Source organism: Lytechinus pictus, chromosome 7 (genome assembly GCF_037042905.1).
Source record: "Lytechinus pictus isolate F3 Inbred chromosome 7, Lp3.0, whole genome shotgun sequence".
NCBI lineage: Eukaryota > Metazoa > Echinodermata > Echinoidea > Temnopleuroida > Toxopneustidae > Lytechinus > Lytechinus pictus.
The window spans coordinates 21,575,851-21,597,328 of record NC_087251.1 but is presented as its reverse complement, the minus strand read 5'-3'; the positions used below and the strand labels follow the sequence as shown (position 1 = coordinate 21,597,328).

Below are 21,478 nucleotides of genomic sequence, written 5' to 3'. Positions count from 1 at the left end.
AGTACACTAACACGTCGTGGTGAAGAAAAGTTTATGCGGCAAAATCATACAAAATGACAGCAGTTTGTAAGTATTGGGAAAATAGTAACAAATAAAAAGAAGCAAAACAAAGCAAACAATTTCATCGGAGACAGCTGTGTATCAAATGGACGTGATAGGCAACATCAGCAAAAAGAAAGATTGATGAAAGAAATAAGTCATATTCAGTCATTTCCTTATTGTTCCTTTTCTTTTTCAAGTTCGTTCCCAGCACCAGAGTCCATCCACTATTCATTGAAATTTCAGGACATAAAAAACCTGGGCGAGTATAAAACTTTATGATACGCGAAAAAAAAAGGGAGCGTGGGAGCGATCTGGTCGGGGAATCCTCGAACTGAGAACGACGGTCGGGCGGGGAGGCGGTCGAGAGGGGACCATCGTTGGGCTTGACTAATCCCGACCCTTAAAAACGTGTGCCAATCTTCTTTTGTCTCACGCCAGCGCACTGGCAGAATGCCCTCTCGATGTCACGGTGGTTACCACTGATACCAGCTGCCAGGGGGGAGGAACTGATATTGACTTAAAAGGCCTTTTGTGTGCGCTGCACAGTGAGTTAATTTCATCAAATAAGACTAAATAAAGTAAATCAAATCAGCTTCAGATAATGCATGTAAGCATCAATGAATATAAAATAATGAAAATTCAACAAATCAGTGAACACAATGAATGCAAATATTAACTAAACAGTTTTGACTGCACAGTACACCCAAAGTATGAAATTAAAACTTTATTCAGAGAAGTAAATATTCGATGGTGTACTGCTGATATTGAGTGATTTCAAATTAAATTTACAAATCGATCGACACACTTTAGTAGGTATATTAATCTATAGATATGTTGGGAAGTAGGCCGGTACTTTACAATTTTAGTATCATGTTAAAATAATATATTTTAAACCACCGTAATATTTTGTTCCTCAGCCCCCCCCCCCAAAAAAAATAGTCATGCAGTCATCGTAAATAGTTAATTTTTTTCAGTTTTGCATTACGGAACGAATCAAAGCCGGTTAAAACCTTGAGTATTTTTTTAAATACACCAGCTCAGAGCAACAATGTGGAGATATGAAAAATAATGATAAAATACATTTTTCATTAAACCTAGATGTTATTTGTCTACACCACCCCCTCTTCCTGCTTGAGGATATGCCTTTATTACCCCTACTTAAAGAATGTAGATCATGGCATATCATGACTTTAAAACCCTATATATATAAATTTTCAATGTAATAATAGTAATATATAAAAAAGAATAAAAACAAAGACATCATATCAAAGCAACATTATTATTGGATATCTCAAGAAGAAAAAAACCCACAATTATGGGATTGGACGATTATCGTTTTAATGGCAAAATAACAATATATATATTTTTTTATTTCTAAGATTAAAGATGAAAACAAAAGACAGATGGAAATATATTTTCTGTTGGAAGAAGAAAAGGAGAAGGAAGTGACAATGGGTTGTATAAAATATTATTAAGAGAGGATAAAAAAATGACAAATTCTGAGAAATTGGAGAGAGAAAAGGGAGAACAAACACCATTGGATGCAATCTGTTGAAGTCAACTATCATTATCCTTGCGAACCACCAGAGCGTTGTCATAAACTTTTATACCCGAATGCCGAGATGTTCGGGAGCGAGGCTCAGCCGAAATCTGATTGCTACCACTCGGACGAAAAAGCACCTCGAGAGGACATAGCATCACATCTAGATAGTCTTTCCATCAGGCAGGTGTTTTGTTGCGTTCTTGGTGCTCCCCTCTCTCCCACACATCTATCGTTAAAAGAGAGATATAGCTATATATATATATATATATATATATATATATATATATATATATATATATAATACAAAGTGGATTTCAATGTGTTTCATTGATCTCAACTTTAAGAAGGTTGATAAAATATATTTTCATGCCAGGAAAGAAAGATAAATACAAGATTCAATGATTCGGTATTAAAGGGGAATGAAACCTTTGGAATAAGTAGGCTTGTGTCGAAACAGAAAAATCAAAGAAACAGATCAACGAAAGTTTGAGAAAAATCGGACAAACAATGAGAAAGTTATGAGCATTTGAATATTGCAATCACTAATGCTATGGAGATCCTCCCATTGACAATGCGACAATGATGTGTAATGTCACATGTGAACAACTTTCCCTTTGATGGACTATAAAATACCCCAAAATGTCTCTTATTGCTTTTTCTTTATGGTGATACAAGCTCTTTATCCATGATGTATTCTTTAAAATCTGTATTACATGCCCTCCTATAGAAATAACACATGATCTACTAATAGATGTGATAAAAGAGGCAATTTAAGTGAAATACATACTAAAGTAATGGGGAGAGATGTTCACAAGTGACATCACACATCTTTGTTGCATTGCCAATATGATGATCTCCCTAGCATTAGTGATCGCAATATTCAAATGCTCATAACCTTCTCATTATTTGTCCTATTTTTCTCAAACTTTCGTTGATCTGTTTCTCTGATATTTCTGTTTTCACACAAGCTATCTTGTTCTAAAGGTTTCATTCTCCTTTAAGGATTATTAATCTTCTTTGAGGACATCAGGCATAAAGCCATTCGAAAAAAAAGATATGGTCGTGGGTGTCTTTTAAAATGTCTGCCCCTTTTTCGTGATTTTTGTCATAAAAACCAAGCTGTTTATAAACTGTCTTGCAGAATAATGAAATATGGAATAAATATGTTTGTGCAACATCTACTCGTTCTCATGCTGGTTTACATATTTGATTCCCCCTCTGTACTTGTTCTTACTGTAATTAGTTTGGATTAGGCCTGTATACTATCTATCACAATATCGCTTTCAAATTAAGAAGTTAGTATTGTAACAGGCAGCATATGTTCTACGGGAATTGTCACATATTTTTTTTTTGAAAGTTACGAATGGCTTTATGAAGCTCACAAAAAATGTGAGCTCACCGTGTTTAACAACGTAGATTAATACTTTCATTTACCTGAATCGAAAACAAACACCTATAATAATTATGATATGAAAATTTTCAATTTCAGATAAATTAAGGGAGATACTTATTTGGCTTGGTGTATCACCCAGTCCTTGTTGTGCGTAACTTAACGAACACCATCAGGTGTCTCACCATATATCTAGATCATGAATTGTAAGACCCCACGTCGTCCAAACGCGAGCGAACTTGACCTCACATGACCTTATAAATAGAATCCAACATCCTGCTCTGTTGATGTCCCACTTTACTCCCAAAATACCCCCACTCGTCCTTATATGGAGGAATGTGGCTCCCATCTGCACCGCGTACCCATCATAAACATTTATTCAATTTTCAGTTTTATTTGCTGTTCGTATTATTTTATGTGGGTCTGCGTTTAGTCGGTGGGATGGTGGAAGAGGAAGAAGGTGAGAGAAGATAACTGCTGTGTCTATTATAGGCGTGGGAACATACAGGGTCATAAACATGAATTTGTTTATGCTCCCTCAACTCTATTTTTGCTCCTATAACACCCATCATATCTCTTTCCACGCATCTTTCTTTGTATCATTAGAGATTGGTTTGGTTTCATTTACCGTATAAAAATCACAAGATACAGTGTACAAAATATTAAAATTAAATATGTACATACTTAAAAAGATACGGATGGATCACTCTATTCAGATCCATTGGTACAATGGCTCTGGTTCTCCATATAGAGGTCCAATCGGATGTTTGGTTTAATTTTATTTGTCTGTATACATTAATTCATAAAAAAATGAAAATCATGAAAGTCCTGTAAAAATAATACACACATGAATCACTCTATTTAGAGCCACAAGCAAAAAGACTCTGTTTTCTCTGGGAGAAAATAAATGAAAATAAGAAATTTTAAAATTAAATTAATAGTTATATATTTTTTTTCTTTTTGTTTATATTCTTATGAAATATTCAAAAGGGTGTTATGATTCTATATGAAACAGCAGCAAAAAAAAAACATACTGTCAGACTATCTGATAATGCTTCTGATAATGTGATGAGGGGTAATGGCTATTCCATGAACTATAGAAAGGTTTATTTTATCAGTTCAACAATATAAACCTAATTCTTGATTAGATACTTTTCAACATGCAACATGTTAACAATCTGACAAGGGTCTAATGTTCCTCCTATAAGTCGTGGATAATAGAACTTTATTATTTCCTTTTATCATTACATTAACATTATACACGAATTTATATTGGTTGCGTTTAGATGACGTTGCATTTATGGCATGGCAAAATATGATTATGTAAATTTGAATCTGGAATATTATCTTATCAAAGTACTCTATGATAGTAATTTATACGCTGCACCCTTCTAATTCAAAGTTAATTTCGTTTTATTTCCCAGTGGCGACCGCACAGAAGCGTTGTTAGCGTAACAGAACGCTAACATTAGGGCCAGTCACACCTTTCACGGGTGACCACCGCCTTGACGCATTGTTTTCACTAACAGAGCACTAAAAGTAGGCCTACCGGTATCGATAAACCCACAGAAGCTTAGCCGAATTCCTAATAATCTAACAATATAAAAGGCTTAGCAGAAGCTAACAGTGGCGCTAATGTTAATACAAATCACTAACAGTGCCAAGGGCACCAATAGTGACGATGTTAGTGAATAATTTCTCTCTTTAAAACTTGTCTCCCTTTCTTATACCAAGTAATCTAAAATATACCTCGACCGAATTAAAGGGGTATTCTGGGCCCAACAATATATGAATAAATTAAGTAAAATTAGATGAGCAAATTGCTGAAAATTTCATCAAAATCTGATAAAAAATAACAAAATTCTTTAATATTAAACATTAAACACTGTTTTTGCAACTGATATCACTGAGCAGCATGTGGCCATGAATATGCAATAAATGGAACGATAATGTCATATCCTCTAGCTCTTTCCCCTTTTTATGATTTTATTGAAATGAACTCGTAATTGTCTCAAATGTGTGTATGTCGCCCGAGTAACAAAATGATGATCTTTGAAGCAATATTCTGTGTTTACAAAATTTAAATAAACCTAATTTTGTATGATACAACAGACCCTTATTGCATATTCCTGAAGACATGAATATAAATTTCACCGAAATAGGGCCTAATGCAAATTTTTAAGATACCATAATTGTTTGTATTCATTTCCAATTTTTATCAATTTGTCAATGTTTTGTCTGTCTCACTTTACTGTTCAAACCGTATTATTTTCTTCAGCCTGGAGTACCCCTTTAGGAATATGTATATAGCGGGGGATGTTGATTAGTGCCAAGATATATTATCCTTTTCAAAGATTTTTTTTCTTCCAAGATATATCATTTATTTAGGTGTTTGAAGACATTTTTATGAATAGACCCTACATTAGAAAGAAGAACAATAGCTGATGAAATTTATCGCATGATAACCATCATTGGCAAATACTCTATCATGAGCATGATGAGTGAAGTCTGTGAAGAGCATTTTCTAACAAAAGAAACTGATGAAAAGTGGGATTGCATTTTTTTGTACAGAATCTCCATTGTAATATCATGATAGGCTAATTTTTGGATCTTTTTAAAGCATATTCGATATTTTTTATATTAAATTAGTAAATATATATTTACTACCTGCTGCCATTTCATGTTTAAAATGTAATAATAATTCAATTTTGTAGGCCTATATGATAATGAATTACATTCCTTTACCCTTTCCTAGACAAGATTTTAAACTTGTAGGGTGTGCAAATAATCATAACTAAATATAATTTAAATCTAGATCACTACGTACAAATCATAGATTTTGCCTAACTCTAATCCCCTAACAATTAACAGCTTTCTGTGCCTTCTGTGCGGTAATTCTACCCATGTTGTTAGGAGCTGATTTGTTAATGGATAATACTATACAAGTTGTGATGTCAAGCGTTGATCTCAGATGTAAATAATGCATTATTGCCATCGCGGCGAGTTTACCGGTTGTAACAGGGCCCTTTGTTAGCGCAGTGTTAGTGAAATGTTACGCTAACAGCGTTTCTGTGCGGCCGATACAGGTCTACACTTGCAATAAAAATACCAGCAATACGTTCACTATCGCAAATCGTGTGTCCTACTTCTTTCCATAATAAAGCCATATGTGAAATATGGTAATCACATCATCAAACATTCAAGCGTTCATTTTGATTAACCCAAGATAAGATGATATCCTAACCTATCAACACATGTTCATTAACTGAATTACGCGTGACGGCTAGCCAGTCCATTGCTTGCACTCCTATATACAGGTTTGCAAAAGCGCTGATTTTTCTTTGATCGATATTTCACGGCTGATTCGTGAATTTCATAAATCCGCCACTCAGATGGCATTCCATACACGGTCTTGATGAGTGATGAAAAGGAGAGAAATTTAGAGAGAGATAAAATAAGCTTACTTTACCACCTCTATAATTATGGAGAGAGATGAGTGCACGATGTGTGGCGTCATTTAAGTAAAAGAACATTTTATGACGTAACAAATTAGGAGGGTGCGCGTACTTGGTTATGTACGTTTTTTTTTTTTTTCTTCTAATACCCAAGGATATCAATCATTATTTACGACTGTCCAACGTTATTTTATGTCACCATCCAATAGACGTGACAGAGCAATGAAGAAATGCCTTGCTCAGGGAGATGAATGCCGTGGTACACTGAAAAAAAAAGGTTTACCCAATATTGGGTAAAATGGGACATGCATGTTGGTTGGGTAAAAAGATACCAGATATTTTTTAAATTTTACGCAATATTACGTTGAAATTTACCCTTTAAATATGCAAAATGCCCAGCAAAGATGCATGTTCCCTTTCTACCCAATATTGGGTAAAATTTTACTCAGTGTTTTCAAAGTGTAGAGTTTCGAACCCCGGACTTTTATGTGCATAGCCAAGCGCAGAGGCCAATCATCCTCTGTATATCAATGAAGGAAATGTGTCCCCAAAATCTTCATCATTTAAGTATTCATATTGACTGAAACTCTAACATATTAATATTTTCGTATACTGCAAACAAAATTAAGACAACTAAAAACTAATTAGATGTAGCAATAAAGCAACGTGATGTTTATTATGACTTTAAAATTTATTCTCCATCGCGCCAAGCGATGCTGGAGAGAAGTCTTTACGGCCATGTAATGGTTCCACTCTCTTATTGTTATTGTAAATCCTAAATTAATCGACCTTTGTAAGGTGTAATGCGCTATACAAAAGCTGTTCTTTTATTATTAGTATTATTGGTACTTATTTGAATCATTAGACGAAATATTGACAAATCTTTATTCCGTTTACATAAAAGTGAGCATATTTAATCGTTTTTAAGTGACAAATTTCAGTCTTGTTTAAATCTCTAAATGAATCAAGATAAATAAAATATTAAAGTCGAAATAAAGCTCACACATTCAAACCACGCCGTATACAGGAGAAGTACATCATCGCCCTCCTTAACTCAAATAAAAAACCTCTTCCATTAAAATTTTTGTCCTGCTTGTGTCACTTTCAGAAATATATCCCGCACTCACCCCTGCATATATAACTTGCACCATTCCTTTGAGGCGATGAAATTAGCCCATAATCGCAATTTTGCCGAGTTTACACATCAACAAAAAGAATACACGTTATTATGTGACAATGATGTCACATTTCCAGCTTAAAATGCGATTATTCCATTTTCTGCCTGATTGCATTCTCTCAAGTTGAAAAGCATGAAAAGTGCAAATACTCCCTTATCTATTTAATTTCCGAAAAAAAACACGCCATCGGCACCACACTTATGATTTCCCTTCCCGGGAGAAGATGCCCCCTTCTCCTTTTCCTTGTTAAGTCTTTGTCTGTCTCTCTGTTTGTGTGTATGAATGTGTGTCTGCCTTGTCAAGCAAGCACCGCCTCGGGGGTAAGGGGCAGACGGTACGTGAGTGACAGCGCAGTCAAAATATGACAATTTGGTCTCAATATCGTATTTTGCCTACGCCGCCTCTCTCGCGGGGATGATACTAAGAATGGCGGAGTAGGATGGGTTTGGAATTTATAGAAAAAGGGTGTATACTATTTAAGTCACAAAATAGAACACAATATTATATTTTCGTCTATAGATTTCGAAAAAAAAAGATGTAGGCAGGTAATGGAATGTGTTGTATAGACATCCTGATTAAGTATAATAGATATAGAGTGTAGAAAGGGGTGGGGGTGGTAAAGAGATTTAAAAAGTGTTATTGATATTGTTAAATATAGGAATGCTAAAGCTTTAGAAGAGATTGTTTTGTTAAACAATTGTCATACGTCCTATTCTTACTAGATTGTGTTTTTTCATAACATATTTTTGAATATCTGTCCTCACAAAAATCGATTTTAACAAACTATTGGAGAACCGTTCAGATTTTGAACGAAAAATAAATATTCATTCTCTACAATGAAGAGAAATATTTCGTGAATTTATAAACGGACCTTAAGTCAAAGAATAAACAAAATGCAGTGCTATAAATAATTATCTAAAATTCATTAACGGGGGATGTACCTGACGTGGAGAAGAACTTAATGGTCCCCTTTTAAAAGGGGGTTGTGCCCCTTACCCTCTTTCCCACAAGATGATGTGTCCTGTCACTCTCTTGTTTTATTCGGTATATTCCCACTGCTGTACAAGCATTGTATGATGAATCACACAATAGCAACAAGCATCTAAAGACACCTAAACCCTTTCGCCTCTCAATCTTGTGATCACTGGAGAAAATGTGTTGTGTCGCCGTAGGGGTCGCATCGAGACGGTATTCTTATGCGCGTCGCTCTTTGCACGGATGGCGTTCTTAGAGCGCGCGACCAAATTAAAACGCCTTTTGAGTAACTAATCGGCTAGCTTTTGTTCTTCACTCGTAAAGGAGTGTCCTCTCGCTGTTACGTCACAGACAATTTGGCGGCGACCAATATCATCCGTGTGCAATCATAGGGAAATGTAATAAGGTGTAGAGTTTGAGAGGAGAAATTCCACGGGTGGGTCGTCAGTTTCGAGTGGAGAAATTCGATTACAAGGACATCATTTTGACAGATTTTTTTCCTCGGCATTTCATAATAGCATTATGAGGTTAATCGGTACTTTCTCTGATCCGATACTTTAATCGAATTCCCCACTCCTTAAAAATTGTTCAGAAATATTCTGAAAGGAACTTTTTTAGTTATTTTTCAACAATCTGAATTGAATGCTTCAGAGGGGCGACGCGTCGCGTCATGACGTCATTCTTAAGAAAAAGTAAAGTTAATTATTTGATTTAAAAAATAACCAACATTAATCAACAAAAAACAACTTTTTTTTATTCACTCCTCTCACTTCTGGAACAGGAAAAGGAAATACCCCCCCCCCCCAAAAAAAAGTATTAGCAATACACATACACAATCAGCATGGAAAAGTATTGATTTGCATAAAAAGAGCTAGTGAATTTGTAATTTTCGTTTAAAAGTATACCTGTCAGAGAGATATTTTGATTAAATTTGATTCTACTAATTACAAATTTTCAAACATCGTAGATTGATTCTGAATTCTGAGGAGACTAATCACCAAATCAAGTTTTTGAAACTTTTGCATCATTGCTATTTTAGTTCTGAATATCATTATCTTGTAAGAACTTTCAGAGGTGCATCTTGGTCAAAAGACATGTGGGAAAACATGTACTTCAAAATGACACTCGTCTTCATTTTAAGGTTGATTAGAACAACCATGCTTTACTTTGGCAAGTATTGATTTTTGATTGTTTCATTTTTATACTGATTTCTTTTTTTTTTTTGAGGGGGGGGTGGATGAAATCTTCACACGCAGGATAGTGGGCCGAACTTTATGAATATCAAACCAGAACCTTCAAAAATTGAAAAGTGGTCATTCTTTTTTTTCGGGTTACATCGATATTATCGATGTTTAGCAATCATTTCGCCGACGCTTTCTATAACGCTTATAATCTTTTGTAAAAGGCCTTCATAACAAACCAGCCTTTGTCGAAAATCAGTGAATCAAAACAACAGTGTCGTCCTGAGGAGTGTCCCTGGTTTCATGAAAGGACATGTCGGACGTTTTATCAGACAGTCACCATAGTAACAGTCACTGGCGTAAATCCCGGGGGGATGGGGGGATATATCCCCCCCACTTTTCGAGGAGGGGGGGATGGCCTGCACAAACATGCATCCCCCCACTTTTTACGAAAGAAATGAAAAAAAAAATCACAGGAGATAATTGTTTTATTGGTGAAAATTCTTCCTGAAATACCGCTCTACAAATAAAACAATATTATTGAATCATAAAATGCAAATAAAGAGCCAGTTCACCATTTCCAAACGAAATACTTATGTCCTTATTATAACATTGAAGAGAAACTCCCGTTTCTTCCAATTCATCAATGTTGGGGTCTTTGGGAAGGGATTAAGATGGAATGTCAATTCTTTTTTAATGTAATCTCTAATAAAACCATTAAACCATCATGGGGTAAAAAAGATAATAATATTGGAGGGGTATTTGCCATATGGACATACAGTGGCGTAACTATACGGGGGGGGGGGGGCATGGGGGGCACGTGCCCCCCCCCCCCATCGGCTGACAAAAAAAACGGGGAAAAGGGGAAAAGGAGAAAAGAGGGAGAAAGGAAGAGAAGCGTATAGTTGGAAAGAAGAAAATATTATTCATTATAATGTTATATTATAATTATGTTATGTTACATTACATAAGAAACATTTTTATCATAACTTCATGAAACATAATTTGCCCAGGGTCTGGTGCTTGCATTGTCTGTTAACGAGATATATAGTCCTGTTGTACTGAAACATCCCGTTTTCAAGTCAATATAAACCAAATATATTGCCTAGCACTTGAGTTATCATTGTTTTATGAAGTGACATATGCTTCTTTTTCATGACTCAAAAAGTGATTGCCCCATGTTAAGGTCTTCGTATATATGAAACATTTTACTGTCCGTGATTACGTTCGCATTAGTGGATTGGTGAGATATGTCTGCTCTTCATGAAATCCTAAAATCAGTCCTTAAAATGTCCCTCCTTCTGATCTGAATATCAAAAATTTTCAGCTCGCGCTTCGCGCTCGCATCATTTGGATATTGAAATACGTATGGTCCTAGTTAATTCCTACAAAGAAACCTTAGAATGCCCCACTTCAGGTCTGAATTATCTAAATTTTCAGCTCGCGCTTCGCGCTTGCAATATTTGATTAGTGAGATGCGTATGATAATCATGATTGCAATGACTAAAAAAAGTGTTTCATGTGTTCAGATGTAATTTTTATAAACCAGCAAGCGCTTGGCACTCGCATTAGATGACAATGGTGAGATATGCATACTCTTAATGGATTCCTAAAATATATTCCTCAAAATCTCGCTGTTTGGGGTCAAAATATACGAAAACTTCAGCTCGCCCTTCGCGCTCGTATTGTTTAGTGAGATGGTACCTATCATGATTACACAAATTTGATTATAATGTCTCTTTTTAAGTGTGAATATAAAAAAAATTCAGCTCGCGCTTCGCGCTCGCATTATTTGATCAGTGAGATGCATATCCGTTTAATGACATTGTCCAGAAAATGTCTCTATTAGGTCAGTATAACTGGCAACTGAGTGCGCTCACTCAGTGATTCAAACATTTTGCTGGTGCCCCCCTCCCCAATGCCGTGACCCACGGTACGCCACTGTGGACATATCAATGACAATTCCTTGCATATCTAAAAACATGATTGCTAAAAAAAAAAACCAAAATATTCCAGTCATCCCCCCACCCTTCAACACGGATTTACACCAGTGGTAACAGTACTTCTCAGCCAATCAAAATCAAGAAAATTTGTCAGATCTGACAACTTGTCAAACAAAATCGGTGATGAAACACCCCTGTACTCTGGACAACGACATATTTGCAATATTTGCGATAGTTCTTTTCAGAAAGATAAACCAACACTAACCTAAGCCTAAACACAATTTTTCGTCCGTTCCGAATCTTAAGACGATGTGCTGTCCCGGTCCACCAACTTTCGACAATGACCTCTAACCTGTCCATTGTGATGTGACGGGCATTTTCAATAGACTCTCAACGTTCCAAAAAGTGTCAGCGAAGTGAATGTTAAAGTACGCTATTGGTAATCAGTAAAACATGGCAGGGGACACAGTGAAAGTAGGGGGGGGGGTGGGGGTGAGGGGTGGGAGGCAGGGGAGCTTTACATGCATGATGTCTCATATTGATGGTCATTTTTACTTTTGTGAGCATGGTTACTGAAAGAAATGGGGTACGGAACCTCTAACCCCCCCCCTTGGTTCTGTGGCCCCTGCATAAAGGTGCTATTTCGATGAATGGGATGTAGGGGCGGGAATGTGCCAGAAATTTGTTTTGTGCCAATAATATACATTATGTAGTTTACATCGAGGAAAACAAAGTTTACAACGCAATCGAGGGTTGATGTCACTTTTTTTTTTTTGGGGGGGGGGGGCTGACGCTCTGCAAAGGAGATTTCTTTTTTCACAATTGCCATGATAGAATTACATGGCCAAGACCTCTATTTTATTATCTTCTTTCTTTCCTGTTCTCCCTTTTTCTATTTCTGTTTATTTTCTTTTTACTATTTACAAAAAAAAACACAAGGGGCGCCTTCCTTGATAAAACAAAATTGTCTGAAAGTAATTACAAGGGGTTTCACGTTCCTATCGCACACTTTTCATGCCTTTGATAAACAATTTTTCACTAATGATATTGTTAGTCGGATCAAGTCTTTAGTTTTTCAAAGTTATAGAAAAACTTCGCCTGTCACGGCAGTATAATTAATGATCAGTCTTATTTATTCATAGGTCTTTCTGTCCCACTGTTTCATTTTAGACCTATTGACAGCTGATGTATTGTCAAAGTGAAATCGAAAGCATCATTAAAAAGATTAATCTACAATAATGAATATTCGAGTATATTACTTAAGTTAAAAATAATGATAAATTCAATTTTTGTGATTTTACAATTATTGTTCCTGTTCTACAAAGGGCGTGCCCTTTTTCATTATTCATTATGTTCTTGATAAATGCATTCATATCATTGATGAACAAATAAAACTTGATAAAAAATTCAAGGGAAGGAGAAATATAGCAGGCGTCGAATATGAATTATTTAGTTTCTGTCGGTTCTACCGTTGAAACACTCATTTGTGGAGTAGTCTTAATAGCTACAAAGCAATCAATTAATCACCAGCAATGATGCCGATACTGTAATAGCATCACTAATGCCCCATCATTATGTCTCTACCTTGGTAGCTATTTGTTAATTTGGCGGCATTTTGTATTTTACAAATCTGCTATCGTCATCGACGGAAGCAATTTGTATCTGTGCTTTTCAGTCATCATACATTCTTTCCATTTTAGGAATTACATTTTTATAAAAAGAGAAAAAGGTTTATCCTTCAATTCTGTTTCGTCAATGAATTCTTAGAAATTCTCAATCAGCAGAAATATCACTCATTTGATTTTCATGTGATCTATCTCGTATAATTTTAGTTGTTTATTAGTTGATTTATCGTTCCAAAAACCATCTGATAGTTTTCATCAATTATGATAATTGTTTAAATGCATTCTCTAATCTATCAATTAATTGGATATTTTTAAATCATATAGTTATATGATATTCATTTCTTAAAAATGTATATATGTATTTGTTTAAGTTTATTCACTCATTTGAAGCCTTCCGACCTCTTCATTTTCTTTTTTATTAAAGTTCGCCTAAGACTTTCATTATCAATATCTTTGAAAAAAATAAGACGAAGCCAAGTCTAAGGGATATTGACTCCCGAGACCAAGACCAATGACCACACGTCCTATGGCAACTGAGGATCAGGCTAAGATCGTCTTTGAGGTCAAGGCCGAACGTGGGGATCACAACACTACAAATGATTTTACATGAAAATATTTGATCTAATGACTTATTGTTACCGTCTCGTTAATATATACGTATATATTTCCTGGCCTGGTCCAGGCCTCATCCAAAGGCCTACCTCGAAGCCCAGGTAAGGGCCCCAAGGACAAGGGATTCTGACCTCCCAGGTCAAGACCGTTGACTGCAAGTCCAAGGGGAAGGACAAGGCCAATGTCACAAACTTGTCTTTGATGCCGTCTTAGCTACGAGGCAAAAGCCGGCTTGAGCAGCGCAGTATTGCCTAGTTATGTTCTACATGTATAGTGATAATCATTTTCATCTTCAGCATCATCATCATCTTCATCATCATCATCATCACCACCACCACCACCACCACCACCACCTCCATCATAATCATCATCATCGTCATTATCATCATCATCATCACCACCACCACCACCACCACCACCTCCATCATAATCATCATCATCGTCATCATCATCATTATCATAATCATGTGGTCATCATTATCATCATCATTACCACCACCACCATCATCATCATCATTATCATTATCATTACCACCACCACCACCTCCACCACCACCATCATCATCAACATCATCATCATCATTACCACCACCACCACCACCACCACCATCATCACAATCATCATTATCATTACCACCACCACCACCATCATCATCATCATTATCATTATCATCATCATTACCACCACCACCACCATCATCATCATCATCATCATCATTATCATCATCATGTGATCATTATCATAACCATTGTCGTCATCGTCAATTTGCATCTTCGTAATCGTTGTCTTATTACTGTCATTACTTTTTTTTTCAAAGAACTATCACATTTAGAAGCTGTGTAACTGCCATCATCACCTCCCTTTTCAGCATTATCACTATCAACATCATTATCATAGTCTTAATCAGTGTCATTTGGTTATTATGAGCGGTAGAAGACTACGACAGGGTAAGAATTTGAGGGTTTAATTCTCATCGCCATTCAATAAACATCACAATTGTCATGATTGTCATCTCATCATCATGCATTAGTACATCCCCATAATTTTTTTAAAGTTAATAATCATTGCATCCAACACCACCATAACCGTCACCACCACCACCGCCACCACCATCACCACCAACAACAACAACAACACAATACTCACGACAACAAAACCATTCTCATCATCTCCAGCATCATCTACAGCATCATTATCATAATTATCAAAATCACCACCACCACCATCAAAAAAAAAAAAAAAACATCACTGTCATCATCCTAATCATCTTCTGCATCATCATCATCATCATCATCATCATCATCATCATCATCATGATCATCATCATCATGATCATCATCATCACCACCATCATCATCACCACCATCATCATCAACATCATCATCACCATCATCATCATCATCAGCAGCAGCAGCATCATCATTATCATCACCATTACCTTCATCATCATCATCATCTCCATTATCACCATCATCATCACCATTACATTACCTTCATCATCATCATCATCATCATCATCATCATCATCACCATTATCACCATCATCATCACCACCACCACGATCATCATCGTCATCATCATCATCATCATCATCACCATCAACAACAACAACTTCAACAATCTCAGCATTTTTAACAACCCCATGCTCACTGTTGGTACCATACAGTAGCAAAATAATCTCGATTTTTAGTATCAGCGACATATTGAAATAAGCATAATATTCACCAAAAAGTTCAACTTTATTAATTTATTCAATTAACATAATCATAAATATCATATTACACAAATCAAATAATTCAGCTACTCACTTTTAACATGAGTAGCTAATACAAAATTTTGCTTAACTAAAAATAAATACATACATAACACCAACTAAAACATTATCGTCAATATTCTGGCAAATCCCAGACATGAGTAATTACGCAGTCGTTAAGCTAAAATCAATAACATTCAACACCCTGAAAGGGGAAAACCTATTTTCCTATCCTTTTCTTGCAGCACCAAATAATAATAATAATATTCGCAAGGTGTTTTGAAATAAATAACCTGGAATGTGTCCAATAAGTTAATAGATATAATATGGAATCCATGATATACATCTGCGAGTATAATACATCATTATCAGCAATTGCTTGTACGCCTCAGATTTTCAATTTTGTACACAAACGTAGACAAATTCGAGATTACATAATAATTAAGAAAAATAGAAGAATCAAATAATGGCAGCTATGGTTGGGCGCATGAGAATAAAAGGCAGCAACCAAAACGAATTGGAATAATCGGCATTAGAATATAGTAGATTACTTGCTTTATTTTTTTCTTCGGATCAACACTTATACATTCCCCTTTCTGCATCAATTTGCCCAAGTAGATTTTATTCGGAGTAATTTCCGCGTCATACGGTAGAAGAACAGGACAATGTTTTTGCTCAAAATGATTATTTGATTTTTTTTTGATGTGATATTTAAAATTCATTTGTCTCATTTGTATCTCTGTAAAGCACTGCACCAATACATTTCTTTTTTTCAAATCTTTTCTAAAAGTGACCGGTACTGATACACTTGGTAAAACCATTCAAACCATTTTTGTTATAATATAGATTTTCATTGTATTACAGCATAATTTTACATACTTTTTCTTTCCATTACAATAAGAAGGCAAAAATTTATACGATATGTGACATAGGCATACACAAGTCTGACAGAAAGTAGATTAAGATATAATTATATTTATCATTTTTTTTCTTTTTACAAAATATATTGTTGAAATCTTTTGTATTCCTTAAACATACAATATTTGATTTACACAAATATTCAGATTTAACGAATTATCATAATCAGATAGACATTTTTCCGATTGAGATATTTGCTTTTAATGAAATAGAGGCAACACACGATGGTGTTACCAGCGTGTCTATGTGCAATTATCACTAATAAGGCTCATATCTTTTGTGTGTTTTGCTAAATCTAATCAAAGTAGGCCAAAATATCGTGGCTAAAATAGGCACAGTGAATGCGTACGCACCCTCTGGTTAAAATCGGCACAAAAAAGGGTAAACTTCTTGGCCATTTTAACCGGAGTGGTTTTCTGGTCATTTTGCAATTTGAAGGCTACTGTGGTTTTATAAGAAAAAAATAAAGAGAAAATGACATTCTGATGGAATGTGTGAGTAAAATACTTAAGTTGTCAAACATCAAGGCAGACTGAAATGCTTTAATCAAAATATAAACTAAACAGCGAACTAAGAAAATCTGAAATAGCACAACTTAATAAATAGAGGAAATAAGGAGACTTGGATTGAAATTAAAATTCAATACAAAAATTAAATAAATAATTAGAAAACTCCCGTAAGCGATGAATATCATATAATTGCGAATAATATTGTCAATATACTAATTCTTGCACTTAGGCCTATTGTGTCCAACAAAAGAAAACCTATACAAACAAAAGTAATACATTAATTGTTTGACATGAAATGGCAAGGGCACGACAACGAATAAAACAATCCAATCACATCTGACGACAATTGGAGAGTGAAATACCACTATATCAACCAATGGAATGTAAGCGAGTCGAAAACAAAAATATGACAGACATAAAGATTTATACATTTCCCCTGTGACAAAGGCAATTTCATTGCAGTAATCTTGAACGTATAGCGAATTCAGTTGAAGGCGCGTTCTTCAACGTCCTCTTTGTTTGGGTTTTTCCGTGCGTTCACTGCTCTGTTAACAAGCCAATGTACCCGTAACTTTGGCGTGGGCTCGTTTTGTGTCCGGGGATAGCTTGCCTAGACAAAGGATCAACCCAGTGCACTTTTGCACTCCCTTTTCTCTTATTGACAGTAAGACATGTTCACTGTGCGGATTAGATAGACGAGCGAAACGAAATCTTGTCCGACCACCGACTATAAACATTTACGAACGTCTGTGAATCTTTATGGAGGACATCATGAACATATTTTGCGTAGATTTATATCTACGGTACCATGAAGAATTATTGCACCGTGGGAAATATAAATATATCTGTCTCATTCAGCGAGTGATTTCATAATTATCAAACAATCTTAAGGAATTTCTTTAAAGAAGGTTTGGTATAAAATGCTAGCTGGCTAAATTGCACAAGAACATGTTAAGCATAATTAAATGAAATGGATAATACGAAGCCATCCCCGCCTTAGATCAAACAATCATTAAATTTTTTATTCCCATTATTAGAACTTACATGTGAACAATTATTTCTATGCAACAATTTTACGGTTAAGCGCCCTATTGCATTTGAAATTTTAATGAATGACAATTAAACGGGTAGGATCCTGCTTGTGTGGGCTGTATCATAATCACCACGTATATATTCCACCTTTTTGATGAGTTTTGATTGATAATTCAATCTGAAATATTAAATATTCAATTTCGACGGAGCAAACATTCAACATTGAAGGTTGACGCAAAACAATTTGCTGTGAAACAAATACCTCTGATTTACCAAAGAACACTAAAAAAATATGGGGAAACCTTCACTTTTGAGCAGTGTTGCCATGAAGCTGTAATGAAGTTATGGAAAGTTTTTATAGATTTGTTGGCAAAGCATAATGGATATCGGAATGTAGAACAAGACGGCATGATTACATGCCAAAACTTCATAAGCACAATTTGTATTGTGGGTAGAGTGGCTCACATAAGAGAAACCTACCGTAAAGTTAAAGAGACAAAATGAAAAGTACAGCATCTTTGACAACTTTTATACAAACAGCACACAACTTAGTATTTTGTGCGAAGATCGTCATTACCGATAATGTATTTTTAATGAATCATGATCAGGAAATAACATTGAATAATTAACGAGTTTCATCATTCAAAATTCTCTTACCTACCTTCTGTATCAAAATAAAAACGATTAATCAACAACGTATCAGCTTTGTTGCTTTAAAAAAAATTATTCATACTTATCTTCATCTACATAAAGATATGAAATTTTGGCATGAAACAAGCAAGGTTATGGTAAAGAAGAAAAAAATATATTACTCTAGTCATCTATCAATGAATGTATGAGTGCGTAAAATTACGAATATAACTTAATCAAAGAAATATAATCTGAAGTGCGTAATATGGACTTGGGCAAGTTATGCAGTAATAAAATATGATTTGTTTTCTCTTGCCATGCTTGTAAAACATGTTTTAGGCACCATAACGAGCATTCCCAACATTATTAACATATTCATGACAATTTCGACTTCAAGTATGCAAAAATACATTTTATATGTAAAGTTAATTTCTTAAAAACATTTAATGTTGTCCAATTCTCTGTCATAATAAATACTAAGAGGTGAGTATGATAATTTTCTATTCATAGTTCGTATTGACTATTCTGTGATTGATTCATTAAGTGTTCCAATCACTATGATCACAGACTTACGTGCGAAGAGTAGGCATTTGTAGGAGGATCACCTGTCGATTCTCTGATGGATGCATCTTGTTGATATGTCGGGTAAGGCCCGGTGAGGTTGGGAAGATACTGGCGCAGTACTTACAAGGGTACATCTCACCCGGTAAGCCATTTTGCTGAAGTTTCCCAAGACGGTCCAGGGAAACTCTCTCGTCGTAACTGTCGCTGCATTCTCGGTTGCTGTGGTTGCTCACAATGTTGTTGTTGACGGCATGGGTCAAGACGTGTTTGGCTCTGCTCGTCAGGCTGTTGAAAACACGTCCACAGTATTGGCAGGGAAATGTTTCATCTTCTCCATGTTGTTGCATGTGGCGACGAAGATTGGCTGGTCTGCGGAATTTGCGTCCACACTGGTCGCAGTGGTAGAGCATGTCGCCACCATTACCAGTTTTCGTATCGTTGTTGTTGTTAATGTGGGCGACATTGGGGCTAGGAGTGCTACGAGGAGTGTCCATAGATGTAGGGAACAGGTGGTGGAGGGGACTTGGTGTGCTACCCCTGCTAATGCTTCCTTCGCTCCCACTATCACCCTTCCTTGTTGTATCGGGAATGTTGAGGACGGTGGTTGGGTAATGTTTAAGGGCATCTTTGGCCCCACCTGCCGGTAAGATCCGGGGAGAGTTCGTTGGGGTCGACCTGTTTTGACTGCTATTGGTGTTGTTGGCTGGTTTGGGCTTATGCCATCGCCGATGTGAAGCCAAGTTTGCAGGGCAGTTGAAGACTTTATCGCATTCTGGGCACCGATACTCGACATGGACTATACAGGAACATTTATGTTGGGCAAGAGAAAGCGGATCCGGGTAACTTTCTTTGCAAAGTTTACACAAAAAGTCTCCTCCTAGTTTTGTTCCGTTCTGATCATTGGTCCTTCCAAGAGCATTTGACTTGCTGCCGACATCGATTTCCTCTCGAATGATTGTGCCGTGAACAGGGGAACGGTTGTCTTCCTCAAAGGTTAACTTTCTAGCTGCTTTGGGTTTCTTAGCTCGATGTGACTTGTGGTCTGAATCTGAGTTGGGTCGCTTGGTGCCCAGGGCTGGAGGAGCACTTAAAGTCAGCTTAATGTTGGGAGTTACAGGGGAGGTGATGGTGGTGGCGGTGTATCCAGTCGTGAAACACGGGGTTAAGGGTATATGAGACGAGGGAAGTGCAGGACCAGATGCCTGGAGAACATTCGGTGATCGAACAGCAGCATCTCGGTCGAACTGGAATGCCAACGATGGATCCTTGTGGCTGATAGGAGCTACTGGACTCTGACTATAACCGGAATCTGGTGAATTAAAAGGTCGGATGTAAGCATCAGTCAGATCACCATCCACAAAGCCAAGATCATCAAACTCATCATCAGAAGTTCTCTGTCTGTATGTCACGCTGCCAGTCCGTTTGGTCCGTTTTACAAGAAAGTTTCGAGGCATATTGCAGACGTTTGAGGTAAAATAGCACCAAGTTAAAGTGTCTTGAAGAGATAAAATTAAAATACAGGTGTCTGTCCGTAAACTATACACAAAAATAAATTCAAGAATATTGCAACGAAAATAGTGATTCGGTTGCACTTGAGGAATCCTATGCAGCTGTATTGCAGCAAAAAAAATGTGAAAAGTCAAAGAGTGCAGCAACAGTGATTTGAGCTCCAGTCAAGAGAGCTAAGCGTGATGTGAGAATACTGCTGATTCTCGAGAAAGCTGCAAGGAAAGTGACAAGAGATGAGACACATAGCAGTTTAATATCAGATCGCTGGGATGTACGATATTACACGACACGAGACCAGACGGTCATAAGCTCTCACCTGATTGGTCAAATGAAGTTCGCTGTTCGCCTGGTCGCGAGTCAGTGGTGTGCCAGTTCGTTAACGCTACGCTTCATGAGTGCGATGGGAAAGTGTGTGTGAGAGCTCGCTGTGTGTGTGTATTCACGAAGGTGATTTGGGAAGTCAACAGGCTGTAAATCGTTGAAACAACAGAGATCTCACACCACCACCCCTTCTGACCACTTAAGTAAATGTACTTTGTATGTCCAGCTGATGAGACAACATTTCCTTCAAATTTAACATAAAATAGTTGATGTTAAAGCATTGGATTCGTTCAAACT

At 36.3% G+C, this 21,478-nt stretch overlaps 1 protein-coding gene across 1 annotated transcript; it reads right to left on the bottom strand.

Moving 5' to 3' along the window:
- Nucleotides 1-15,677: 15,677 nt before the first annotated feature.
- On the bottom strand, nucleotides 15,678-21,093 carry LOC129264756 (insulinoma-associated protein 1a-like). Its single transcript, XM_054902699.2, has one exon. It carries the CDS (start codon nucleotides 20,803-20,805, stop codon nucleotides 19,357-19,359), a length of 1,449 nt encoding a protein of 482 aa, XP_054758674.1. The 5' UTR covers nucleotides 20,806-21,093; the 3' UTR covers nucleotides 15,678-19,356.
- Nucleotides 21,094-21,478: the final 385 nt, after the last annotated feature.

Coding starts and splice junctions, on each gene's coding strand:
- LOC129264756 (XM_054902699.2), bottom strand. CDS start 20,805: ATGCCTCGAAACTTTCTTGTAAAACGGACCAAACGGACTGGCAGCGTG.